Here is an 18,542-nt window from a genome sequence, read left to right on the forward strand (position 1 = left end):
CATAAGCGGCGTAGATTACAGCGACGGGCGCAAGTACGTTCGTGAATCGGCGTATCTAGGTCATTTACATATTCGACGCGTAAATCAACGGAAGCGCCCCTAGCGGGCAGCGTAAATATGCGCCGGCGTAGGAGACTTACCTCGGTCGTATTAAGCCGAAATTCAGGCGTATCTTGTTTGCTGAATAAGGCGCAGAGATACGACGGCGCATCCGTGGACTTATCAGAAGATACGTCGGCGTAAGTCCTACCTGAATCCGGCTAATTGTGTTTATTTTTTTTCAAAACTGTCGCATTTTTTTTGTTTATAGCGCAAAAAATAAAAACCGCAGAGGTGATCAAATACCACCAAAAGAAAGCTCTATTTGTGGAGAAAAAAGGACGCCAATTTTGTTTGGGAGGCACGTCGCACGACCTCGCAATTTTAATTTAAAGCGACGCAGTGCCGAAAGCTGAAATTTCGCCTGGGCAGGAAGGGGGTATATGTGCCCAGGGATTTTGTAGGATTAGGGTCAGGTCATAAGTGTATAATTAACCCATTATACCAAGCAGGTGCTAATGATCATCAATTGTATATGTAGATCAGTCATTTCCCCCCTCCTGAGGATCACTGGGCAGCCATCAACATAAAGTACATGTGACCAGTATTGGAGGACAATAAATACCCCACCACCATCCATTCACAATCAAGCCCTTCCCGCTGTCCACTCACTGGTAGGATCGGAATGTCCAGACGCTGTCCTTCAGAGATGAAATGTGCTTGGAGCTCCACCTACAGGTCATAGCTGTGAACTTCCCATCAGTTTCGCACGTTATGCTTATATTAACATCTGCCAAATAGTTCAAAAAATAATATATTAGTCTGGCAAACAAAAAGTAGACAAAGAGTTAAGATTTCCAAAGATCAGCCATGGCATCCAGAGAATAGTAATTGGTGGCAAGGAGCTCTATGCCAACTTCAATGAATTAAAGGGTTACAGACAGTAGTCTCCTAAAATTGGACCGGTACACAAAGCAAGGTCCATAAAGACATGGATGAGCGAGTTTGGGGTGGAGGAACTTGACTGGCCTGCACAGAGTCCTGACCTCAACCCCATAGAACACCTTTGGAGTGAATGACAGCGGAGACTGTGAGCCAGGCCTTCTTGTCCAACATCAGTGCCTGACCTCACAAATGCACTTCTGGAAGAATGGTCAAACATTCCCATAGACACACTCCTAAACCTTGTGGACGGCCTTCCCAGAAGAGGTGAAGCTGTTATAGCTGCAAGGGGCGGGGCCAACTCAATATTGAACCCTACGGACTAAGACTGGGATGCCATTAAAAGTCATGTGTCAGATTCATAAAAGAGATACGATTGTCGTATCTATGCGCCTGATTCATAGAATCAGGTTACGCATAGATAGCCCTAAGATCCGACAGGTGTAATTGACTTACACCGTCGGATCTTAGGCTGCAATTCTAGGCCGGCCGCTAGGTGGCGATTCCATTGCGGTCGGCGTAGAAAATATGCAAATGACTCGTTACGCCGATTCACGAACGTACGCTTTGCCCGTCGCTGTAAATTTACGTTGTTTCCGTAGAGATACGCGTCGTAAAGATAAAGCTGCCCCCTAGGTGGCCTAGCCAATGTTAAGTATGGCCGTCGTTTCCGCGTCGAAATTTGAAAATTTCACGTCGTTTGCGTAAGTCGTCCGTGAATGGCGCTGGACGCCATTTACGTTAACGTCGAAACCAATGACGTCCTTGCGACGTCATTTAGCGCAATGCACGTCGGGAAATTTTAGGGACGGAGCATGCGTTCGGCGCGGGAACGTGCCTAATTTAAAACGTCCCCACCCCATTTGAATTAGGCGGGCTTGTGCCGGGCGGATTTACGCTACGCCGCCGCAACTTTACAGGCAAGTGCTTTGTGAATCAAGCACTTGCCCGTAAAACTTGCGGCGGTGTAACGTAAATGTAATACGTTACGCCGCCGCAGAGTAAGCCGATTCTACCTGAATCTGGCCCCATGTGCGTGTAAAGGCAGGCGTCCCAATACTTTTGGTAATATAATGTAAATACTGTGTGTGTTACAAAAGTAAGTACACCCCTCACATTTTTGTAAATATTTTCTTCTATCCTTTCATGTGACAACACTGAAGAAATGACACTTTGCTACAATGTTGTGTAGTGAGTGTGCAGCTTGTATAACGGTGTACATTTGCTGTCCCCTCAAAATAACTCAACACACAGCCATTAATGTCTAAACCGCTGGCAACAAAAGTGAGTACACCCCTAAGTGAAAATGTCCAAATTGAGCCCAATTAGCGATTTTCTCTCCCCGGTGTCATGTGACTCGTTAGGCCTCGTACACACGATAGGTTAACCAGAGGACAACGGTCTTAAGGACCGTTGTCTTAGGTTAACCGATGAAGCTGACTGATGGTCCGTCGCGCCTACACACCATCAGTTAAAAAACGATCGTGTCAGAACGCGGTGACGTAAAACACAACGACGTGCTGAAAAAAAACGAAGTTCAATGCTTCCAAGCATGCGTCGACTTGATTCTGAGCATGCGCGGGTTTTTAACCGATGGTTGTGCGTACTAACGATCGTTTTTTTCCCATCGGTTAAATTTAAAGCAAGTTGGCTTTTTTTTAACCGATGGTTAAATAACCTATGGGGCCCACACACGATCGGTTTGGACCGATGAAAACGGTCCATCAGACCGTTGTCCTCTGGTTAACCTATCGTGTGTACGAGGCCTAACAAGGTCCTCTGAAATACCTCAATGAGAAAACTTATGCCACATTTTAGTCACTAGAAGGCGCTGATGATACAAGAGTTAATCTATTTGAAAACATACAGTGGCCCAGATTCAAGAAGCAATTGCGCCTGTGTAACCATAGGTTACGCAGCGCAATTGCTTACTTGCTCCGGCGTTACGAATGCTCCTGATTCAGGAACATCGTAACGCCGACTGCAGCCTAAAATCTGCGTGGCATAAGGCTCTTATGCCACGCAGATTTTAGGCTGCATTCTTGCGTTGACCGCTAGGGGGCGCTCCCATTGTGATCAGCGTATAGTATGCAAATTGCATACTAACACCGATTCACAATTGTTGCGCGGGCCCTGCGTACGCAAGTTACGTCGTTTCCGTACGGCGTGCTTAGCGTAAGGCTGCTCCTGCTAATAGCAGGCGCAGCCAATGCTAAGGATACCCGTCGTTCCCGCGTTGCGACGTTCGAATTTTACGTCGTTTGCGTAAGTGAATCGTGAATGGCGCTGGACGCCATTCACGTTCACTTTGAAGCAAATGACGTCCTTGCGACGTCATTTGCCGCAATGCACGTCGGGAAAGTTTCCCGACGGAGCATGCGCTTTACGATTGGCGTGGGAACGCGCCTAATTTAAATGATTCCCTCCCCCGGCGGGATCATTTACATTGCGCGCGCTTACGCCGGGCAATTTTGCCGGCGCGCCCTCGCAGTTTACGGAGCTACTGCTCCGTGAATCGAGGGCAGCGGCGCAAATTTGCGGGGGCACAGGGCAAAATCGTTGCCCTGTGCCTCCGCAAAAAAAGAGCAAATCTCTTTGAATCTGGGCCAGTGAAATTTAGCTCACATTCTTTCTGACATTCATATAACGAACATTTTATACATACAGTAGACTGCTTAATCTTTGGGTGGAGGTGAAGATTTACATATAGTACACTCCATTGTTCTCACGGCAGAGAAAAACACTTTTGTAATGAAAGGAAGGCATGTGCAAGCCCTTCCTAGTTCGTGATGACAGGTTCACTTTAGGCAAAACTATTATTATTTTTTTTAAATGATCCGACATTCATTATAAAAGCTCTACAAATTACAAATACAAATAAACAATATAACCGATCACAGATCACTGATCACAGATCGTTCAGGAACCTGACCACAAATTCTCACCTATGACATAAATTTCGGCATAGCGCGTCTGACAGCCGATCCCGTCTACACAGCAGTACAAGGCGTCATACTGGAACTTCCCTTTCGGTTTTGTCGGGTTTAGATTTTTTAACGTGACTTTCCCGACATAATCGCTGGCGGCTGTATATTGGTGTGACGGGATCTGCTCAGCCAGGTTCAGGCCCCAGGTGATACTCCTTGACGGAACTTTCTGGTTGTTGTGGCAGAACGCACAGAAAACGGAGGAGATGGAGCCGCTTCCGATAAGAACCTTCTGTGGGAAGTAGAAGCCACCTACAAGAAAATGTAATGATATCAAAGGTTCCTGCAGCTGTGAAGATTTTGTTTAGACAGAAAGTGGAGTGATCCATGGTTCCACTAAAGTGGACCTGTCTTTAGATATTTTTTTTTATGTAAAGTGCATGCATGCTCAGCAGGGCCGTCTTTAATTTTGATTGGACCCTGGGCAAAAATGTTCTTGGGGGGCCCCCCATGCAATTTTGCTCCCCACCTGCTGTGAGACATACAATAAATATCAGCTAGACTTAAAATCCGTTTACTGTATCAGATCAGGCAGTGATTGCGATTGGTCACCAGAGGTTACCAGAGGTTACAGCACATCATTACCAATTACTGGCTGGTTGCTAGAGGTTACAGTACACATTACGGCTCACTGATTAGTTGCTAGAGGTTACAGCACAGGATTTCTTCTTGTTGATTGGTTGCTAGAGATTACTAGCAGTAGTAATACTGCTCACTGATTGGTTGCTAGAGGTTACAGTACACATTACGGCTCACTGATTAGTTGCTAGAGGTTATAGCACATGATTTCTTCTTGTTGATTGGTTGCTAGAGATTACTAGCAGTAGTAATACTGCTCACTGATTGGTTGCTAGAGGTTACAGCACATATGTACATATGTACAGTACATATGAATGCCACCTTTATTTACATATGAACAGGGCCACCATCAGGGGGGTACGGGCAGTACACCTGTAAGGGGTCCAGATGGCAACCCCCCTTTTTTTAATTATTTTTTTATAAAAAAAATAATGTATATATTTTTTTTATTTATATATATATATATATATATATATATATATATATATATATATATATATATATATTTTTTTTTTATTATTATTAAAGGGCCCAGAGGTCCCCAGGTCCCCCGGATGGCAACCCCCCCTTTTTTATAAAAAAAAATACATTTTATATATATATATATATATATATATATATATATATATATATATATATATATATATATATTTTATATATATATATATATTTTTTTTTTATTAAAGGGCTCAGAGGTCCCCAGGGCCCCATGTGGCAATCCCCCCGTTTTTTTTTTTTTTTTATAAATGTTTATTTATTTATTTTTATATACATTTATTTATTTTTTATCAAAAGGCCCAGAGGTCCCCAAATGTAAAAAAATACATTTATATATATATATATATATATATATTTTTTTTTTTTTTATTAAAGGGCTCAGAGGGCCCCATGTGGCAACCCCCCCCTTTTTTTTCTTTTTTTTTATAAATGTTTATTTATTTCTTTTTGTATATGTATATATATATATATATATATATATATATATATATATATATATATATATATATATATATATATATATATATATATATATATATATATATATATTTATTATTATTATTATTATTATTATTAAAGGGCCCAGAGGTCCCCAGGGCCCCAGGATGGCTACCCCCCCCCCCCCTTTTTTTATAATTTATTTTTCTTTATTTCTTCATTTTTTTTGTAAAGGCTCTGCTGGGAAATATAGTGTTACGCCTATCACGGAACAGCCTGAGGAGGAGGCGCGGCTTTTGAATAATGGACGCCCGCAGCCTGAGAAACTCTGCAAACAGGAGAAGGTAGGAAGATCGTCGAGGCGGGCATACTGGCACAGTGAGGCAGGCATACTGGCACAGTGAGGCAGGCATACTGGCACAGTGAGGCAGGCATACTGGCACAGTGAGGCAGGTATACTGGCACAGTGAGGCAGGCATAATGGCACAGTGAGGCAGGCATACTGGCACAGTGAGGCAAGCATACTGGCACAGTGAGGCATGTATAATGGCACAGTGAGGGGTCGTCTTATACAGTGAGTATATCCCAAAACTAACATTTTAGCTGGAAAATTAGGGGGTCGTCTTATACGCCGGCAAATACGGTACTCCTGGTTTGAATATATGCTGTTAACACAATTGCCAGGCTCATTTATTGTTTCAGATATCTTGAATGTATTTTAAAAGTACAGTTATCCTTTGATCGCAGTTTATTTTTTAATAAAATGCATTGTATTGAAGATTAGATGAAAATGCAGGGAATTTTTTTTTGTGTTTGTATTCGCAGGCTTTCTTCCGGTTGTGGAGGATTAGCATGCCAACTCATTATAACACATTATTTATCTAACCTTTCAAAGCACCAGAAAGGGAAGATTGGGTTCCAGAATTTTCTAATTAGATTGTGTGTAAGGCCTCTTGGGAGGCCATAAGGGGGGGGGGGGGGGGTGCACCTCACCTAAGGTCTACAGTACAGCAGGAGGGGCTGTTCATGTGCCATGGCCTCCGGTGAAATTTACATAGCGCGTTGAGTCGGCAGGTGGCGCCGGTCAAACTCGGCCATTCAAGTCAATGGGGCTAAGAGCAAAATTTAGACCTTGGGGGCCCTGGGGCACTTCAGGCTCTGGGGGCCCCTCATATATGGAGTTGGTTTACAATCTCAATGACAGCTACACATTTTTTAAAATGCATAACACAACGTCATTCTGAGATCATGCATGCACACACACGCAAGCCATCGCTTCAGCTGGAAAAGTGTTTTTTTAAAAACAATGCAATATACCGGTCCAGAGTAAAAACAGAGGATGGCCAGCAAAATCTTTGTTCCCAAAATACATTCAATAAAACATAAATTACTTTTATATTATTGTGCATTTTATATACCGTATTTATCGGCGTATACCGCGCACTTTTTTGCCCTGAAAATCAGGGCAAAATCGTGGGTGCGCGATATACGCCGATACCCGCTTTCCCGCGCCGAGTTTGAATACTGCGCTGACATGTACCGAGCGCAGTACACTCGGGTATAGTCGGCCAGTCTCGGCTCCTTTCGCGCTCACTTCCTGGACGTACAGGACGTCAGCGCGAGAGTTGCCGAGCCTGCCCGACAATACATGAGTGTACTGCGCTCTGCATATGTCGGCGCAGTATTCAAACTCGGCGCGGGAAACGAGCGGGGAGGACGCGAGGACGCCGCAGAAGGACGCCGCACCCGACGAAGAGGACACCCGAAGCCCGCAGACGGACCCCCGGACCCGACGAAGAGGACACCCGAAGCCGCAGAAGGACGCCGGACCCGACGAAGAGGACACCCGAAGCCACATGCGGACGCCGGACCCGACGAGGCCGCCGATGGGCGCCGCGCAAGACACCAAAACTGTAAGTACAAAAAAAACGTTTTTTTCACAGGATTCGGGCAACTTTAGGGGTGCGCGGTATACGCGGGAGCGCGTTATACCGCGATAAATACAGTATTTATTAAAGTGGTTGTAAAGGCAGAATTTTTTATTTTTTAAATCTTAAAGCGGTTGTAAACCTTAAATTTGCACTTTTACCTACAGGTAAGCCTATAACAAGGCTTACCTGTAGGTAAAAAGAATATCTCCTAAACCTGTACGGTTTAGGAGATATTCCCCTCGCAATGCGGGCGGCGCATGCGCAGGGGGGATCCACGGCGGAAGATCCGGCAGCCGCCGGACCTTGCCGATTTTTAAATCTCCCGCGCGCATGCGCGGGAGTGACGTCATCGCCGCTCCAGCCAATCACAGCGCTGGAGCGGCGCCGCTCCAGCCAATCACAGCGCTGGAGCGGCGATACCCGGAAGACACGCCGGAGCAAGATGACATCTCGCTCGGCGTGAACCAGGTAAGTGTTGTTCACCTCGTTTTTAGGTAAGTATTTCATAATCAGCTATTATGCGGTGCATACTAGCTGATTATGCATTTTGCCTTGCAGGTAAAAAAAAAAAAAAAAATTATATATGCGGTTTACAACCGCTTTAATGCATTCTATGCAATAAGATAAAAAGCCCTCTGTGTGCAGCAGCCCTCCTTAGCCCCTCTAACACTTACCTGAGTTCCCTCTCTGTCCAGCGATGTCCACGAGAGTCTCAGTTGTCCAAGATTCTCCTTCCTGATTGGCTGAGACATTGGCTCCCGCTGCTGTCAATTAAAGTCAGCTAGCAAACAGGGAGAGAGGGGGCGGGGCTAGGGCGGGGCCCTGTTTCTGAATGGAGACAGGGAGCTGTGACTTGGCTCGGGAGCCCCTATAGTAAGCTTCTTTCTGTGGGGGCACTGAACAGGAGGGGGGGGGACCAGGATCAGAAAAGAGGGACCCGAGAAGAGGAGGATCAGGGCGGCTTTGTGCAAAACCAACCACAGAGAGGAGGTAAGTATAACATGTTTGTTATTTTTATAGGAAAAAAACAAGACTTTACAATCACTTTAATAATTTTTTTAAATTATTTTATATATCATTTTTTACATTGTTTTATATTTTTTTGTATAGGGTCGGGGCATCTGTTAGGGGGCCCCTTTTGCTCCCTTATAAATCTGGCACTGGCTATTCCATACTGTGGGACAAATGCTTGGCTCACAGTTGCATAGCATTTATCCCAATAAAAAACTGCTCCGGGCCAAAAGGTCCTGCTGTCTGTCCTCCATAAATGGGAATATCTTCTTCTGTGGTTCACTTAAACCAGGGGTCTCCAGACTTTTCAAACAAAGGGCCAGTTTATTGTCCTTCAGACTTTAGGAGGGCCGGATTGTGGCCAGCAGGGGCAGAAAATGTCCCGGGCCCAGCACCAGTAAGAATAAATATGGCCTCAGGGTTGGTGGTCAGTAGGATGAGGAGTAGTGCCCCTATTAGTAGGAGGAATCATTGATATCAGTAGAACAAATAGTGCCCCCTTGTGTCAGTGGAAGGAATAGTGCCTCATATCATTTGGAGGAATAGTGCCCCAAGGGCCGCATAAAGGCTAGCAAAGGGCCACATCTGGCCCTCGGGCCGCAGTTTGGAGACCCTTGGCTTAAACTGACAATTTTTTTAAAAAACAATACAATATAACCGTCCAGACTAAAAACCTTTACAGAGGATGGCCAGCAAAATCTTTGGGCCAGATTCACAAAAGAGATACGACGGCGTATCTCCTGATACGCCGTCGTATCTCTGTTTTAGGGTCTTCCTAACTATGCGACTGATTCATAGAATCAGTTACGCATAGTTAGCCCTAAGATCCGACAGGTGTAATTGTTTTACACTGTCGGATCTTAGGATGCAATACCGCGGCCGCCGCTGGGGGGAGTTGCTAATGCATCACACAACTTTGCAGTTTGCGTCGTAAACCAGCGTCGGGTATGCAAATTAGTAGTTACAGCGATCCACAACGGTTTTCCGCGTTCGCTACGTCGCTGCTAGTGTAGTTTCCCGTCGCAAAGTTAGTCGTCGTTTTAGCTGCCCTAACTTACGGTATGGCCGTCGTTCCCGCGTCGAAATGTAAAACATTTTCCTTCTTGCGTAAGACGTCCGGGAATACGGAAGTACGCTACGCACGTCGCCGTTCAAAAAAATGATGTCACTTCGCGCAAAGCACGGCGGGAAATTCAAAAGGGGGCATGCGCAGTAGGTCCGGCGCGGGAGCGGGCCTAATTTAAATGGCACACGCCCCTTTGAATTACGTGGGAGGCCACCGGCATAAGTTTTCACGCAAGTGCTTGGTGAATCAGACATTTGCGCTGAAAACTTGCGGCGGTGTAACGTATCTACGATACATTACGCCGCCGCACTTCTACGTGAATCTGGCCCTTTGTTCCCAAGATGTATTTAATGAAATATTTTTTTTTATATTATTATACGTTTTATATTATTTCATTTTTTTTATATTGTTTTCGATTTTTATGTACAGAGGGAGACCCCATCTGTCAGGGGGCCCAAGGCAGTTGCTCTTTTGCACCCTTATAAATCCAAATGCTTGGTTCAAAGTTGTGTGATGCATTAGTCCCATTGAAAGAAAAGGCAAAAACCATGTCGAATGTGGAGTCAGGAAGGACGTTTTCAGCGGGTTCAGCAGTTAAGTGCTCTCACTGCCTGTTATTATCATTGAAAGTTCTTCATTTAGACATGTGCATTCGTTTTCATCCGAATGCATTTTCGTTCAAATTTCAGGGATTTTCACATTCGTTTTAACAAACTAAACAAACGTGCAGAATCCAAAAATCCGAAAGATCCGACATAAAAAATGCTTTCTTTTCATTTTGTTGCGACGACAGTTCCATATAGATAGAAGATTCGACATGACGGTGACAATAGCGATCTGTGTCTGTCAAACCCGCGGTCAAATGTGTCTAACCTAACTCTATTAGTCCGAGATTATTCTACATAGAGAGAAAAGATTCGACATTATAGAGACTTGACGAAGCAGCTAAAAACATACGATCGCCTTGACCGGACATTTATGGTCAAATGCTCCGCCCATAGGCTATAGAAGAATTCTAATGTTGGTTGACTAGTAATAATAATTAATAATTATAATTATTACTAGTCATACAACATTAGAATTCTACTATAGCTTGTGGGCGGAGCATTTGACCGGAAATGTACGATTGCGGCGTCGTTCAGTTTAGCTGCGTCGTCGAATCTTCTTAGAACATCCGACAGACACCAAGGGCCAGATCCTCAAAGAAGTTACGTTGGCGTATCTATTGATACTCCGCGTAACTTCTAGTTTGCTCCGGCGTATCTTTGTTTTGTATCCACAAAACAAGATACATCTGACCTGGGCTAGATCCGACTGGCGTACGTCTTAGTACGCCGTCGGATCTAAGGTGCATATTTACGCTGGCCGCTAGGTGGCGTTTCCGTAGATTTCTGCTTCGAGTATGCAAATTAGCTAGATACGGCGATCCACGAACGTACGTCTGGCCCCCTTTTTTTTTACGTTGTTTCCGTAAGGCTTTTTTCGGCGTATAGTTACCCCTGCTATATGAGGCATATCCTATGTTAAGTATGGACGTCGTTCCCGCGTCGAATTTTGAAAATATTACTTTGTTTGCGTAAGTCGTTCGCGAATAGGGCTTTGCGTAGATTGACGTTCACGTCGTAAGCATTGGCTTGTTGCGGGTTAATTTCGAGCATGCGCATTGGGATACCCCCACGGACGGCGCATGCGCCGCACAAAAAAACTGTCATTTACGTCGGGTCAAGACGTATTAACATAAAACACGCCCCCATCACATCCATTTGAATTGCGCGCCCTTACGCCGCCAAAGTTACACTGCGCCGCCGTAACTTACGGCGCAAATTCTTTCAGGATAAGGAAAATACGCTGTAAGTTAAGGCGGCGTAGTGTATCAGAGATACGCTACGCCGGACGCAACAATGCGCCATGCTACGTGGATCTGGCCCAAAAAGTCTTCAATTGACAGATCTGACCTTAATTCGGATTTCCGGACTAATGCATTTTTTAACGAAACAAAATAAATAAAAACTAATTTTGGGAGTAACTAAATACATTTATTTTTCGGACGTAAATTTAATTCTAAAACGAGATATTTCAGTGTGCACATGTCCAGAGATGTATTATGGCCTAGGCCGACAAGGCCCAGGCCTAGGGCGGCACTTTGCGGGGGGTGGCGAAAAAGCCCACTGTGCTCATCCCACCCTGTCCCCCTGTGCTCATCCCACCCTGTCCCCCTGTGCTCATCCCACCCTGTCCCCCTGTGCTCATCCCACCCTGTCCTTATCCCACCCTGTCCCCCTGTCCTCATCCCACCCTGTCCCCCTGTCCTCATCCCACCCTGTCCTCATCCCACCCTGTCCCCCTGTCCTCATCCCACCCTGTCCCCCTGTCCTCATCCCACCCTGTCCTTATCCCACCCTGTCCCCCTGTCCTCATCCCACCCTGTCCCCCTGTGCTCATCCCACCCTGTCCCCCTGTCCTCATCCCACCCTGTCCTTATCCCACCCTGTCCCCCTGTCCTCATCCCACCCTGTCCCCCTGTCCTCATCCCACCCTGTCCCCCTGTCCTCATCCCACCCTGTCCTTATCCCACCCTGTCCCCCTGTCCTCATCCCACCCTGTCCCCCTGTGCTCATCCCACCCTGTCCCCCTGTCCTCATCCCACCCTGTCCTTATCCCACCCTGTCCCCCTGTCCTCATCCCACCCTGTCCCCCTGTCCTCATCCCACCCTGTCCCCCTGTGCTCATCCCACCCTGTCCCCCTGTCCTCATCCCACCCTGTCCTCATCCCACCCTGTTCCCCTGTGCTCATCCCACCCTGTCCCCCTGTCCTCCTGTCCTCATCCCACCCTGTCCCCCTGTCCTCATCCCACCCTGTCCTCATTCCACCCTGTCCCCCTGTCCTCATCCCACCCTGTCCCCCTGTCCTCATCCCACGCTGTCCCCCTGTCCTTATCCCACCCTATCCCTCTGTCCTCATCCCATGAAAATGACAGGACGAATCTTAAAAAGGAAGAGGTGCGTCATATATAAAGTAGGGGGTGCGCGAGTTTCACCAGGCCTAGGGCAGCACAAAACCTAAATACACCCCTGCACATGTCTATCATCTATGAGAATATGTAAAAAGGTAGTGCAGCGCAAATAATAATACAATACATACGATAATAAATCAATAAATAAATTTGGTAAAATCCATAAAGTGCAAAGTGATAAAAGTGCTCCAAAAAATCAATAGTGATCAAAAGTGCAAAAAATCTTCAACGGATCCGTGACCCACAGGAAAGGGTTAACCTCCACCAAGAGAAAAGGGTGGCCTCTCACCTCAACAATTCGACCTGTGGCTAGGTCAAAAGGCAAGAAGCAAAATCTCCAAAGATTGATAATCAACTTCACATGGGTTCAATTTCCAAAGAATCCACCAGATGGCACCAGCGGGCAATAAGCAAGGCAACACTCTCCCATACAGCAATAACATGGACCGAAAAAGGAGTAAGAAGGACAATTCTAAGTGCTAACTGCTTAAAACGTTTTAATGAAATTTAAAAGCATAAGATAAAACACTCACATGGTCCTGCACTCATAAACCGAGTGCAGGAATGACAGCAGTTACCGGAACGAACGTCCGGATCAGTGTAAACAGCTTGTTGGGTCTCTGTGAGGCAAACGCGGATGACGTCAACGTAGCTCCTCCCCCTCGTACGCGTTACGTCCCAAAGTGGGCGGGACTTCATCAGCGTGGGGCGGGGATCTCCGTGAACGTCCCGCAGCGCAATAAATACCATGTGGTTGCCATAGCAACATTCACAGGAACTAATTAGCCAGCGCCATCTTGTGTCCACACAGCAGAACACAAGATAAATAAAATAATTTATTTAAAGGCCAAAAAGTTATAATACAATTGGCCTAAGGCTGGCGCCATCTAGTGTTTAAAAATTATAAACACACTAGACCAAGGATAAATCCTAATGTACATCAGCCAGGCAGTATAAAATTAAAAAACAAACAAATAAATAATATAAATTAGACGTCAGCCGCCTTTACCTCCTCCAGACCTCAAATATCACATGATCAACATCATAAGAACCAAGCAATAATTACATAATTCAGTAAAAACAAATATATTAAAAATTTTAAATATATAAAATAAAATTCATAATAAAATACATAATAAAATCCCCAATAAATTTCTCAACGATTAGATATAAAACAGTTGAGATCAAACTCAACGTTTAATCCCAACGGCACTGAAACCTTCATCTCGTAGATCCAATAGGATTCACGGCGACTTAATTGTCTAATGTAGTGACCCCCTCTCCAGTGTCTAGAGACCTTCTCTATACCCCAGAATTTGAGGCATTTGGGGTCTCTTTGATGATGGTCTCTAAAGTGTTTAGATACACTATGGGTCTTAATGCCACGTTTTATGTTGCTCACATGCTCGCCCACTCTCACATGCAGCTCACGTGAGGTGCGCCCTATATATTGTAACCCACAGTCACACTCGAGCATATACACTACACCCTCTGTGGCACAGGTGATTAGCTGTTTTATCGGATATTCTACGTGGGTTACATTAGAAGTAAAAGTTTTACGTTTTTTAATGTTCAATTTAGCATGTTTGCATGTGGCACATCTGCCACAGGCATAAAACCCTGACAAAAAATTAAAGAGCCTGGGACGAGGAATAACAGGAGGGTCAGTGACTCCAGGGGCCAGTCTATCTCTCAAAGACGGTGCTTTTTTATAGATAAACTGAGGCCTCTCAGGAAGCGCAGGACCAAGGATTGAATCTCCCCTTAGTATTGGCCAAAATTTGGCAACAATTTTTTCAAATGCTTTGTGTTGGACATTAAAATCCAATAGCATCTTGAAATTATTGTTCACTGGATCTTCTTTGGGAGAATTATCCTGTATCATCTGATTTCTATCTGCAATCCTGATTCTCTCTATTTCTTGCTCTATCGAAGGTTTGGAATAACCCTTAGCAACAAACCTAGTGGCCAGCTCGCGAGACTGAACCAGGAAATCCGATTCCCTAGTGCAGTTTCTACGCAATCTTACAAATTGGCCACGAGGTATGTTGCAAAGCCATAACCTATGGTGGCAGCTATTTAATGGGATGTATCCATTCCTATCCACCATCTTGAAATGGTTTTTAGTCACCAACCTAGACTCAGATTTGGATATCTCCAAGTCCAGAAATGTCACTTGTTCCGTAGAAACGGTCCAAGTCAAGACTATACCCAGCTGGTTGGAATTCAGCCTAAGCATAAAGGCATTCAAAGATGACATATCACCTTCCCAAATGAGTACTAGATCGTCTATGTATCTGCGATAGCAACGGAGCTGAGGTGGCATAGTATGGAAGATCGCATCTCGCTCCCAGTGGGCCATGAAAAGATTGGCCACACTGGGAGCGAAACGAGCCCCCATCGCAACTCCGCAACGCTGAAGAAAAAACTGCTTATCAAACCAAAAATAGTTTTTAAGTAAACAGAATTCCAAGCTATCCAAAAGAAAACGCACATGCTCGGGATCTAGATCAGTAGACTCCAGAGCCCATGCAACTGATGTGAGGGCTGCATCGTGCCCTATGATGGTATACAAAGTTATATCTACAGTGCTGGCTTGCAATTTAGTTTAATTTTATTGATTTTCCAGCGCTGAATCACCTTTACTTAATTTTCTGTACCCAATTCAATTTTTATTTAGCAGCAGGAATGGATGTATTTTCTTACTTGGAGGATAGGGAGATTACTCTCACCGAAGTATTTTCTAAAAATATTGCTGATTCCGATCCAGGTGATTTGATTGTCTCTTTCAAAAAATTAGGACATCTATTTGAAAAGAAAATCAAAGCCTGGTGGGATATTGCCACCTTTGAGCAATACATGACAGCAAAAATCATCCCCAGACGTCTAAGGTGGGATTTACCTCCGAATGACGGGCTGGTTGATGACGAATCTAACAAAGAATGGTTTAACTTCTTTAACAATAAGGGTTTTGAATTAATAAAATTCTTATTGGCCCGCAAACAGCGCAAAAAGCTCTGGTTAGAGGGCCAGATTCAAACTATTTCTGATCATATCGAAGTACATAAGGATACTCCTGAGTTTGTGCGTCTCTCCGGGGAGTTAAAAATCAAACTTATTAAGTGGGATAAAGACTCCCAGGAGAAAAAACGCAAAAAATTCCTGCGTGATGTAGGAGACTTTGATATATCCAATGTATATAAGTGGCAATCCTTAAGTTCAATTAATGGAGTAGCTTCTTTGCCATCCTCTATGGATACGGCAGAGCCATTACCCACCCCTGTGGTACAAGAGGCCGCAGCCTTCTGGAGTGTCAATCCCAGACGGGATAAGACCCCTACGGCATCTGGCACTCCGATAGGTAAAGGCCTTGGCCCACATAAGGGAAGAGGAAAAAATAAAAACACTAGGGGCAAAGCAAGCTCATCAGGTGGGAGATCATCCCATACTCCTGTTATACAGGAAACTCCACCTTGGAAAAATGTGCATGGTAGAGGGAGGGGTCACAATAGAGGTGGAGGAGGTGCTCCTTCTGGAGTTTTCCCCCCCCCTCTGTCCACATATAATTATTATGCACCATTGCAAAATTATTGGGATGGACCACCACCCACTAATCAACAGCATTTTTTAGGGCAGGGGAGGACCCCATGGAGGGGCCCTCCACCCTTCCCACCCGCTTGGACCGGAGATTGGAGGGAGCCCCCTCCGTTCCCATACCCTCCACCACCGATTCAGCCTCCTCCAGGCCCATCCAGGCCCAAAAGAAAAAATCAAGAGGAGTCAGGGGGGGGAGAAGAGTCCAAAAGAGCAAGGCCGTGATCGGCACTGGAATCTTTAACCTTAGTGGAGTTGATCTTACTGAGGATGAGATTAGAGTGTTAGACAAGGGTTTAAAATTTGCTCCAGTGCGTAATCTCAATAAGTTTGAAACGTATGTAAGTGTACAGAAGTATATAAGAAACCTAAACTTAAAGAAGTATTTCTTGTCAAATCCAGTTATAAAGAACAATATAGCTGTAACTTCTCATCACTCTACATTGAGAAACAAATCCGTTTTCAATCCCCAATACAATGATACCAAACACTTGGATGTGTTTCGAAATCTTGTTTGTAAAGATCTTGATAGTTTGAAAATAAAGAAAGTGAAAGATTCACAATGTATACAGAGGGGTATTGCCTCTCTGGAAAAACGTAACGAGATCGTTATACGCCCCGCAGACAAGGGGGGGGGGTTAGTGGTCCTTAGTAAAGCCTATTATTTTGAGGAAATGGGTAGGTTACTTGGTGACCAGGACACTTACCTCTTACTGCGAGGTGATCCAATGGTAAATTTTAAAAATGACCTCCATACTCTGATTGAGAGAGGCAAGGGATCTGGGATCCTCAATAAAAAGGAAGCTGCATATTTAGACCCTTATTATTGTCGGACACCGATTATATATTTCTTGCCTAAAATGCATAAAAATGCAGAACGGCCCCCAGGCCGCCCGATCGTGAATGGGATCGATTCAGTCAGTTCACGGTTGGGGCAGTATTTGGACATATTTTTACAGCCGTTAGTCTGCAAATTGCCTGCGTATCTACGAGACACCAAGCAAATTATCCAAATCCTGAATTCAATCGAGTGTACATCTGAAACGATATTGGTGACAGCTGATGTGGGGTCTTTGTATACCATCATAGGGCACGATGCAGCCCTCACATCAGTTGCATGGGCTCTGGAGTCTACTGATCTAGATCCCGAGCATGTGCGTTTTCTTTTGGATAGCTTGGAATTCTGTTTACTTAAAAACTATTTTTGGTTTGATAAGCAGTTTTTTCTTCAGCGTTGCGGAGTTGCGATGGGGGCTCGTTTCGCTCCCAGTGTGGCCAATCTTTTCATGGCCCACTGGGAGCGAGATGCGATCTTCCATACTATGCCACCTCAGCTCCGTTGCTATCGCAGATACATAGACGATCTAGTACTCATTTGGGAAGGTGATATGTCATCTTTGAATGCCTTTATGCTTAGGCTGAATTCCAACCAGCTGGGTATAGTCTTGACTTGGACCGTTTCTACGGAACAAGTGACATTTCTGGACTTGGAGATATCCAAATCTGAGTCTAGGTTGGTGACTAAAAACCATTTCAAGATGGTGGATAGGAATGGATACATCCCATTAAATAGCTGCCACCATAGGTTATGGCTTTGCAACATACCTCGTGGCCAATTTGTAAGATTGCGTAGAAACTGCACTAGGGAATCGGATTTCCTGGTTCAGTCTCGCGAGCTGGCCACTAGGTTTGTTGCTAAGGGTTATTCCAAACCTTCGATAGAGCAAGAAATAGAGAGAATCAGGATTGCAGATAGAAATCAGATGATACAGGATAATTCTCCCAAAGAAGATCCAGTGAACAATAATTTCAAGATGCTATTGGATTTTAATGTCCAACACAAAGCATTTGAAAAAATTGTTGCCAAATTTTGGCCAATACTAAGGGGAGATTCAATCCTTGGTCCTGCGCTTCCTGAGAGGCCTCAGTTTATCTATAAAAAAGCACCGTCTTTGAGAGATAGACTGGCCCCTGGAGTCACTGACCCTCCTGTTATTCCTCGTCCCAGGCTCTTTAATTTTTTGTCAGGGTTTTATGCCTGTGGCAGATGTGCCACATGCAAACATGCTAAATTGAACATTAAAAAACGTAAAACTTTTACTTCTAATGTAACCCACGTAGAATATCCGATAAAACAGCTAATCACCTGTGCCACAGAGGGTGTAGTGTATATGCTCGAGTGTGACTGTGGGTTACAATATATAGGGCGCACCTCACGTGAGCTGCATGTGAGAGTGGGCGAGCATGTGAGCAACATAAAACGTGGCATTAAGACCCATAGTGTATCTAAACACTTTAGAGACCATCATCAAAGAGACCCCAAATGCCTCAAATTCTGGGGTATAGAGAAGGTCTCTAGACACTGGAGAGGGGGTCACTACATTAGACAATTAAGTCGCCGTGAATCCTATTGGATCTACGAGATGAAGGTTTCAGTGCCGTT

The 18,542-nt window shown here is 44.8% G+C and overlaps 1 protein-coding gene across 2 annotated transcripts in view; it reads right to left on the reverse strand.

The window, feature by feature from the left end:
- The window catches only part of LEPR (leptin receptor), a 126,650-nt gene that overhangs the window by 34,121 nt on the left and 73,987 nt on the right, over positions 1 to 18,542 (reverse strand). For both annotated transcript variants that reach the window (XM_040360759.1, XM_040360760.1), the window contains exons 8-9: positions 3,927 to 4,220; positions 712 to 829 (exon numbers count right to left, since the gene is read on the reverse strand). In XM_040360759.1, coding sequence (XP_040216693.1) covers positions 712 to 829; positions 3,927 to 4,220 — 412 coding nt within the window. The remainder of the gene's footprint in view (positions 1 to 711; positions 830 to 3,926; positions 4,221 to 18,542) is intronic.

The sequence above is a fragment of the Rana temporaria genome, chromosome 7 (assembly GCF_905171775.1).
Source record: "Rana temporaria chromosome 7, aRanTem1.1, whole genome shotgun sequence".
In the NCBI taxonomy this organism is placed as follows: Eukaryota; Metazoa; Chordata; class Amphibia; order Anura; family Ranidae; genus Rana; species Rana temporaria.